Raw genomic sequence first — 10763 nt, 5'->3', positions numbered from 1 at the left:
GAATAAGGGAAAAACATTCGGCAACATCAGAAGCAGAAGCGTCGCGATCTGGCAACATTGAAACAAGTTTCGAGAAGGACCACGTGTATCGACAGAAGGCGAGAAGAAAAAATTTACATACTTAAGTAATACTAATTCACGAAAATAATAATTTTCGTGAACTATTATTACTTAAATATGTAAAAATTTATTACATTTCCTGTTGTACGAGGGTTTTACCCAATTCTCGAACCGTGTCAGAGTGAATCCGTGCTATAAAAGTACCGTGTTATACGGGGGATGGTACTAATTCTCGAACCGTGTTAGAGCGAATCCGTGCTATAGAAGTGCCGTGTTATACGGGGGTTACCTGTAATTAATAATATAAAAAAAAAGTTTATGATAAAATCTCATAAGTGATGGCGCCACACACAATTCATTTATTTAGTAAAAAATATGATTAATAATATAAAAGTTATTTTTTAAATAAAATTTTATAACAGCCCGGAAAGTTCCGCAATTCGTTGCCGGGATGTTCTTTTTTATTCACGTATATTTTGAAATCAATTATAGTAAACAAATCTAATTAATTTATAAGAATGGTTTGTTAAATTAAATAGTTTCTTATTCAATTCTACTAAAAACTTTTTCTCTTTTCAGAAAGGGTGATATTACAGTTTACAACTGTACCTCAGGAAACACCGAAAGAGAAGATGGTGAGTTTCTGAATTTGGTCAAAATACAAAAAAAATATCCATTTCTGAATTGCTATCGATATCCATCGATGATTATAGTCAAAAATAAAATATTATATCCGGTATTTGATATTCTGTTTCATTTAATTCCTGCTATCGTTCTCGATATCTTTTTCACCGTTTTCGGGAAGAAGGCAAAGTAAGTCACTATTTCAATTATTAAAATTAATAATATATCAAAAATTTGTTTTTAAGTCATCTAAACATACAAATAAACATACAAATCTTAATTAAACATATTTTATTGTATTTAAAATTTTAAAAACAAAGTTAATATCTAGTCGGGATGATGATTGATTTTATAATAACTTTGCAAAATTTTGAAGAGATCATACCTTTGTAAGAGAACTCATTAAAATCTCTGCCTCTGATTAATTTTAAAGAATTAAATAAAATAAAATTTAATTGTATAATCTAGTTGAAGCTTTCTATTTTATAAACGTTGTTTCTAAATTATATAATACATTGATAATTCAAGAACTTGTCATACAGGAATGCATTTCATTGAGATGGGCAAATCAAATCTTTCAGATAGTCCATTCTAGACTCTACAAAAAGGTGATGCTGGTTCTTATTTTAAAAACTTTTTAACATATAAGTTTTATCAAATTAATTATAAAAATAGTTAAAAGAATATAAAGTTATAAAACAGTAAAAATTTACATTAAAAGTGCAACTTTTAATATAAATTTCAAGTACTGTATAAGTTCCACCTAAATGGAATGCGTTCCTGTATGATATGTCCTTGAATTATTAATGTACTATATGATTTAGCAACACAAAATTTAATCGGTAATGTATTGTATTATGTAGTGATTGATATATTTGTTTACATTAACGTCTTTTAAACCGTATTCTGCTTAAATTTAATCGACACCAGGCCTTTGAATCACATTAAAGAAATCCACTTATCTCCATTCGTACCAGAATGAAGATAAGTGATGTATATAACATTATAAAGCCAATTAATAAAATAAACTATGTTGAATATGTATGAAAATATATGCTTAAATCGTATAATTTGAATTATTTTTAATTGACGAAATTAATATAATTTATATATTTAACTATATAACCATTCTTTTAGAATGCAATTCATTTACAAGAAATTGTGGATTCGAATAATTGATTCGCAATTTTTCCTGTCAAATATTTGGACATTTCATGCAGATAATTCCATTAAACTCTTNTTTAGTAAAAAATATGATTAATAATATAAAAGTTATTTTTTAAATAAAATTTTATAACAGCCCGGAAAGTTCCGCAATTCGTTGCCGGGATGTTCTTTTTTATTCACGTATATTTTGAAATCAATTATAGTAAACAAATCTAATTAATTTATAAGAATGGTTTGTTAAATTAAATAGTTTCTTATTCAATTCTACTAAAAACTTTTTCTCTTTTCAGAAAGGGTGATATTACAGTTTACAACTGTACCTCAGGAAACACCGAAAGAGAAGATGGTGAGTTTCTGAATTTGGTCAAAATACAAAAAAAATATCCATTTCTGAATTGCTATCGATATCCATCGATGATTATAGTCAAAAATAAAATATTATATCCGGTATTTGATATTCTGTTTCATTTAATTCCTGCTATCGTTCTCGATATCTTTTTCACCGTTTTCGGGAAGAAGGCAAAGTAAGTCACTATTTCAATTATTAAAATTAATAATATATCAAAAATTTGTTTTTAAGTCATCTAAACATACAAATAAACATACAAATTATAAAATTTTAAAAATGTAATTACGAATACGATTTATCAATATTTGACAGAACAGTGGAAAAAGTTACAAAAATGCTTGAAAACGGTAAAAATACCTACTAATCAAACAGATAAACCAACTTCTCTCTGTAGTGCCAGCTAGCGACAACCTGACACACTAACTGTACAGTACTTGAGAGCATAGCGCTAGAGCAGTATAACTATCGATTACAACGGAATATGCAGCGTCATCCATTGGCATAAGTTGTAAACTAAAATTGTCATTATAGATTTTACTTGAAAATGTTTCATACCATTCTGAATACAGTATAATATTTATGTGGAAAACGCATCTATTTACGGTCAGTTTACTGGAAAATAAATTTTTAAAACTGGGCCTGGTTTTTGAATCATCTTAATTATTAATTAGTATATATGTAATATATTTTATAATACTTCATCATTTCTTTTCTTGGTTATACAATATGAAATCATGTTCCAGTTCTTAATAGTCATTTTCTTCTGTCTAAATCAATCTTCATTTCTCAGTTTTTCTCTGTATATCTATTTCTACTTCCTCAATACATCTTCTCTTTTTTACTTTCCTACATGCATATATTTAGTGTATGATCGTCCATTATAATACTTTATAATGCTATATCTATATTGTGTATGATAAAAAGTATATTATAGATATTATTTTTTATTAAAATAATTCTGGTAGATATACACTAATAAAGTATAAAAAGAAATAAATAATAGCGAGGTTGCGGTCGTTTTCATCTCTCAAACGTTCCACGAAAACTTCAGCCGCAACCTCTCTAATATATAACCTAATATATACCATGTTTTATATATAGTATTTATCTTTTCTTTTTATATTGTGAAAAAATAAGTACTGTATTTTTTAAATGCCATGGCAAGGAAATTACCACAAATATATAAATATCATATCATGTCTGACTGGAAATACATATATAGGCCTATTCAGATTATATGAAATGTTTGGCAAATTATATGGATAGACCCCAGGAAATGAATGTTATTGCTATTATTTTTTAAAAAAATCCAGCAACGAGTTGCTTAACTTTTCCAGCAACAATTAAAATTGCATGTAGCGCCATCTGTTATCATATTTTATTTTAAAACTTTCTACATTTTTAATTATTATCNGCTTAAATCATATAATTTGAATTATTTTTGATTAACGAAATTAATTAATATAATTTATATATTTAACTATTCTTTTAGAATGCAATTCATTTACAAGAAATTGTGGATTCGAATAATTGATTCGCAATTTTTCCTGTCAAATATTTGGACATTTCATGCAGATAATTCCATTAAACTCTTAGATTCCATGTCTGAAGAAGAAAAAGAAGTAAAGTTTGTATTTTTACTATTTGTAAATTTATTTATTAATTCAATTTCACTCTTAAGTATAGCTTAAAAGTCAGTTATACTTCGTGAGAATGGAAAATAGAAGAGATTTTATCTGTTTTCTATTATTCTCTTCTTATAAGTGTTCTATCTTCGAAAGAACAAAAGGGAAACGTACAAGAGCTTGTGGCACTCTTGTTCAAAATGTAACAACTGAATTTTATGTAATAAGTTCTTAATAAGTTTCAGAAGAAGGAGAATGAAATATAATACAGAAAAAAATCCCAAGTACATTTTCGATATTTTATGTAAGTTTTAAAGTAAAATTATTAAATCAAATTTTGAATTCTTTCAGGTAATTTATTATCTAAAATTTACGTTTTATCCATGTATTTTGGATAATATATTATCCAAGTTTTTTTAATCATACTCATTAAGGGCTCGGCCAGGCGCACAATGAGGGCCAGGTGATCTGGGCTCAACGTATTCGGGAGGATGATCCGTCCTCCCGAAAAGTTTATGGATTCCATTCCGGGATTCCAAACAGGTATGCTGATACTTAACTGTCTCAAACATCTGGCCGTCTTATCAATCTCCTTGATAAACAATGCAGAATTTTATGGCAAGAAAAAGAAGAAACGATCTTCATTTTTTCACAAACCAAAGGGAAAAACGGAAAACGCCATGATAAGTGCGCAAAATGTTTCGCATTAAACTAATATAGCCTTTTTTTGTTTTCTTTTGCATTCTCACGAAGTATAAATCTGCCTTAAGTTTGAAATTAAATATTCATAAAATTAATACATTTTTAGTTGCAATAACGTTGTTAATTATTAAAATAATAAATTATTTTCATAAAATTATTTAAAAAAAAAATAGTGAAGCTTTTATGATTATATTTAAAATTTATTATTAATTTAAATTTTTTTTTTCTTTTTTTCTTTTTCAATTTTCAGATTTTCGATTTCGATGTGAGAAAAATAGATTATTCTAAATATTTGGAAAAAATTGTTTTAAATATAAAGACTAATTTATTAAATGAAAGTCCTTCTACTATTCCATTGGCGAGAAATCGTGCAAAAAAGTAAGATAAATCTTACAATTTATAAATACAATTAAAGTATGAAATATAATTTTTTGAAATTTAAATACAGGACGGTTCAAAAGTAAGTTAACTAAGAGTCGTTAAAACAGATTTGGTAAAAGATCCCATGTGATTCGTGATTCTGGGCTTCCAACCAGATTTAACTGTACTTAAAGTAATGTTAAAAATATATTTCAGTTAACTGACTTTTGGTCTACCTGTAGTTCATATTAGCATAAGTATTTTTTATTATTAACTATAAAAATGCACATTATTTTTTATACGGTGTGTCTGCTAAAACATTTATCAAAGGGCAAAAGAGATTTTTCCAGCATTACGAGAATTGCGTATGCATACGGAGTTCCTGTGTTAAAATAACCGAAGCGAATAAAATCTCCGATTGTAAAATGTAAAGACAACATTGCACAAATTGAAATAAAATAGTGAGCTCTAACTTATTAGAGAACATAGTCAAAACGACCATCTTCAGCGTCATTACAAAGATGTCGATTGTTCAAGCGTGGCATTATGCATATCACATAGCATTTCTGGTATCAACATTTCATAGGCCTGTCGAATGCGACCTCTAGCTCAACAACATCACGCGGCTCTGCTGAGTGTGCATTGTACACCACGGGAAAAAATTCAAAAGAAGTCAAGTCTATGGAACGTAGTGGCCATGGAACTTGCCACCATATACTGTATTGTTCTTTGTGGTTGCCAAACTTCTTTGCACCACCGACGCATGCCTGTCTACAATGAGATGGCGCGCCATTGTACTGGTACTGAACCTGTAGTTGCGCCAATAACAAGTCAACGAGTTATTTGTCCATCGTTCTGTTTAGGATGCTCAGATATCGATCACTATTTGGAGTGTCATCGATGAATACGGGATCAAGAAGCTGCTCACTTCAAATTCGGCTCAAGACGTTTAGAGTAAAACGCTCTCAGTGGGGCATATATCACGCGCATCTTCGAGCACGCTCTGCTCGATCGTGCGCATTGCAACTGTATACACTCTATTCTGGGAAAATTATGCCTCGTCGGCCCATAAAATATGCTAAAGGATTTTTTGTTCGTCATGTTCTAAAATTTAACATCATGTTGCAGCACCAAATCTCTATGCGGCATTCTCTGCATGCTCTTGCATGTTGGACACAAGATCGTGCAGACATTATGTCATGGTGGCTTAATGTTCAGCGTATTTATTCGCTACCTATCTAACCAATTGTGGAAAGATTTCTCTTGCCCATGGCTAGATGTTTAATTGGTAATCCTGTATAATCACTCATAATACTTACAGTACATGATACTGAAACAAATGTTTTACTTTCAGGTTATTTTATATTGAAGTTTTCTCTTATGTCCTAGCTTTTGGAATATTCATTATTATATGTCTTCAGTTATGGAAATACGTTTGTAATATGTTAAATTGAATATATTTTTATGTAAAAAGTTTTATATTTCATGTAATTTTATCATTAACCCATTATATGAAGATTAAAATATATAAATATTTTAATATATATATCCATTAAAAAATTATCATGTTATTCATATTCATAAAGGGATGGTCCAATAAAACAAAAAAGTGCAGTGCTTTTATTTTTATTTGTTGTTTATTCGCACTAAAAAGGCACTAGAAACGTATGTTATTATATAAAGTGAAAGAAACTTATTTACAAAAATAAAGATTTATAAAGTTTAAAATAACTTTTAATTTTAGTATTACTTTATTTACACATTTTAAATTTAATTTTATGAAGTACGGCAACGCAACACACAGGCGATCTGTCAGTGAGATTTCTTTCGGACATTTTCTATGAAAAATTAGTTCCTGTTTAGTTGTCAGACACGTGAAACAACCCGGAAAATTCCTCATGGCCAGCCTTTTGGTGGGCGCGAACCATCGACCAATTATCCATTCAGTCACTGGTGGAAATCATGTTCGAACTAATTATATCTATGTTAGTGAAATATATTTAAAAGGTAGGGAGAATAAAATTCAATAGAAATTGCAATTTTAACGCAGATTTTATTTCATATTTCTTCTCGAAATTCTTTAAATATCCAAATATTGGTAAATCTTAATCGAATGGTTTTGTAACACAGTCAAGGGAATTTCAGGCCCTATGCAAAATTTCGATCCGGCTTTCCAAGACCCAATAATTTTATTTATAATACAAAGTATTTAGCACTGGACCAACTTGGAGAAGCTGTGCATGTTACTATATTTATATTATTCGCTATATACTTAAAATTTCGGTTTATTTACATGTGAATTTGCAAATCGATTTATGGCAATTGTCTGGGCTTCATTAGATCCGAACCCTTGTGTTCACACATATTACTTTTATATATCGACAATCATAGCTAGTTATATAATAAACACGTTANAGAATTTCACGAAATTGTCTGCAATATGACATGGAAACGCTTAATCAAGTCCTCATCAATCTCTGTAATAGCAGAAGAAATGCTTGAGTTTTCGAAAAATCGTCGAGGCTTTGGTTGATCGACTATTGAACCCAATTCTATACGGAAACCCTTCTGTATATTCGTTTTTCAGAGTCTTATTTTATTTTCTTTATCACTATGCGCTTGCAACAGTTTGATTTTGAGCTTATATGCTACATGCAAACAACATTCAAAACACACAGACAAATTCAAGAAAAAGAGCAAAACATTCCTCGTCGTTAATGTACAAAATTCAGAAAAGTATGTTTTACATTGCAAGAACTCGCACCAATGACACAATTGTAGCTAGTTGCAGCTAGTTTTAATTTTTTAAATTCAATAATAGTTCCATCTACAACATGCGATCGGTCCAGTTCCAGAACTCTACAGAATTTATGAACTTTTCTCTACATGTTTAAAATTTTCTGTTGTAATCTTCCGTTCATTTTCGTACAAATCATTCGTTTATTGTTATCACATAAAGTATTATTATCAATTTTGTGTTACATAATGATATTCTACTTACTTGCAGCTGCAGATTCCATTTTTTAAATTTTAATTCGATTGATTTTTAGAGATTTGACACCCTCTTGAATATAGCGTAGAAATCTTTGCTTACTGCATGACGCCTCTAGCTCGATTGAGGGTCCCCTTTCGACTGAACTACAATAGCAGGTATAAGGGATAGGGAGCGCTAAAGTCTAGAATTCGACCTTCGGACTCTTATCCAACCTAACCCACGACTAGAAATTACCGGAACTTAAATTCTATTTTTCGACTTTTGGCCAGCTTTTTGGGATTTGGCCCCACTGTGCACCCGGTGCAGTAGGCTGTTTCCTCATCCACTCGACTATCCGGCGGTTGGCACCGGCACATTATGTTACAGAAAACCCTCACTCAACGTATTTGAACGTCATTGTATTTGATTAACGCAATTTTGATATACGCGCTAGCATGGAATAACTAAATTAACTGCGTTAATCAAGCGATACCTGTACTGTGTACATATATACAGTGGAACCGCGCTTAACGAGAATAATTCGTTCCAGAATCTTACTCGTAATATGAAACACTCGTTAAGTGAAATGGTTTTTCTATATAAATTAATGTAAAATCAGATAATGCGTTCCATGCCGAAAAAATACTCAAATATTTTATGTATAACGTTTATTCAAAGAAAATTACACAATATACATTGTTAAGGAGCGTAAACCATCTTCATTTTTTTAGTGCGGAATAAACCAACCTGAAATGCGAATTCGATATGCAGAAAACAAAAAATAAATCACAGATAATGTCTGACAAACACACCAAACGATATGCCAAATTCTTGTGCTATGTTAAAGGCTATAATTAAATATTAGAAATTAAATAATTTGACTAGAGATAGGCAGTTATGCTGCCATCTCGTATTAAATTTAATAATTATAAATAATTAATTTTTAATTTACACGTTTTTAAAATTTAATTTGGAATTGGTCATTAAATTTAATACGAGATGGCAGCATAACTGCCTACCTCTAGTCAAATTATTTAATTTCTAATATTTAATTATAGCCTTTAACATAGCACAAGAATTTGGCATATCGTTTGGTGTGTTTGTCAGACATTATCTGTGATTTATTTTTTGTTTTCTGCATATCGAATTCGCATTTCAGGTTGGTTTATTCCGCACTAAAAAAAATGAAGATGGTTTACGCTCCTTAACAATGTATATTGTGTAATTTTCTTTGAATAAACGTTATACATAAAATATTTGAGTATTTTTTCGGCATGGAACGCATTATCTGATTTTACATTAATTTATATAGAAAAACCATTTCACTTAACGAGTGTTTCGTATTACGAGTAAGATTCTGGAACGAATTATTCTCGTTAAGCGCGGTTCCACTGTATATATGTACACAGTACAGGTATCGCTTGATTAACGCAGTTAATTTAGTTATTCCATGCTAGCGCGTATATCAAAATTGCGTTAATCAAATACAATGACGTTCAAATACGTTGAGTGAGGGTTTTCTGTAACATAATGTGCCGGTGCCAACCGCCGGATAGTCGAGTGGATGAGGAAACAGCCTACTGCACCGGGTGCACAGTGGGGCCAAATCCCAAAAAGCTGGCCAAAAGTCGAAAAATAGAATTTAAGTTCCGGTAATTTCTAGTCGTGGGTTAGGTTGGATAAGAGTCCGAAGGTCGAATTCTAGACTTTAGCGCTCCCTATCCCTTATACCTGCTATTGTAGTTCAGTCGAAAGGGGACCCTCAATCGAGCTAGAGGCGTCATGCAGTAAGCAAAGATTTCTACGCTATATTCAAGAGGGTGTCAAATCTCTAAAAATCAATCGAATTAAAATTTAAAAAATGGAATCTGCAGCTGCAAGTAAGTAGAATATCATTATGTAACACAAAATTGATAATAATACTTTATGTGATAACAATAAACGAATGATTTGTACGAAAATGAACGGAAGATTACAACAGAAAATTTTAAACATGTAGAGAAAAGTTCATAAATTCTGTAGAGTTCTGGAACTGGACCGATCGCATGTTGTAGATGGAACTATTATTGAATTTAAAAAATTAAAACTAGCTGCAACTAGCTACAATTGTGTCATTGGTGCGAGTTCTTGCAATGTAAAACATACTTTTCTGAATTTTGTACATTAACGACGAGGAATGTTTTGCTCTTTTTCTTGAATTTGTCTGTGTGTTTTGAATGTTGTTTGCATGTAGCATATAAGCTCAAAATCAAACTGTTGCAAGCGCATAGTGATAAAGAAAATAAAATAAGACTCTGAAAAACGAATATACAGAAGGGTTTCCGTATAGAATTGGGTTCAATAGTCGATCAACCAAAGCCTCGACGATTTTTCGAAAACTCAAGCATTTCTTCTGCTATTACAGAGATTGATGAGGACTTGATTAAGCGTTTCCATGTCATATTGCAGACAATTTCGTGAAATTCTATGAAATCGATTTCATAGAATTTCAAGATTATGCCTTACAGACAGCTCGTTACTTTGTGCACTTATATCCGTGGTACTGCATGCCAACTTCGATACATAAGATGTTGATTCATAGTGCAGAAGTGATAAATTCATCGATATTGCCGATACCGTGTTTCCACCGAAAATAAGACTTCCGCAGAAAATAAGACCTAGCACAGATTTTGCTGAATTGCGAAATATAAGACCTCCCCCTGAAAGTAAGACCTAGCGAAGTTTTTTTTTTTTTTTATTCGTAACGGTCATCGACAGATGGTTGAAAGTGGCCGTTGGCTTTTTGAAAGTACAGCCACTGATTGGTCAGCAGACAATTACGCCACACGGCATGATTTGCATAAGACTATGGCTTGGGAATCACAGATTTGCATAACGTTACGGCTGGTGATGGCTAATTGGT

At 31.0% G+C, this 10763-nt stretch overlaps 1 protein-coding gene across 1 annotated transcript; it reads left to right on the top strand.

Moving 5' to 3' along the window:
- The first annotated feature begins 2146 nt into the window (after positions 1-2146).
- LOC111619045 (fatty acyl-CoA reductase 1-like) lies at positions 2147-6386 on the top strand. The gene is made up of 5 exons (XM_023360686.1): positions 2147-2197; positions 2371-2375; positions 3693-3822; positions 4778-4905; positions 6242-6386. The coding sequence occupies exons 1-5, from the start codon at positions 2195-2197 to the stop codon at positions 6339-6341; spliced, it is 366 nt and encodes a 121-aa protein (XP_023216454.1). The 5' UTR covers positions 2147-2194; the 3' UTR covers positions 6342-6386.
- Positions 6387-10763: the final 4377 nt, after the last annotated feature.

Source organism: Centruroides sculpturatus, unplaced genomic scaffold (assembly GCF_000671375.1).
Source record: "Centruroides sculpturatus isolate CEXI.00-Female unplaced genomic scaffold, Cexi_2.0 scaffold97, whole genome shotgun sequence".
Taxonomy (NCBI): Eukaryota; Metazoa; Arthropoda; class Arachnida; order Scorpiones; family Buthidae; genus Centruroides; species Centruroides sculpturatus.
This window is presented reverse-complemented; position numbering and strand designations above follow the sequence as displayed.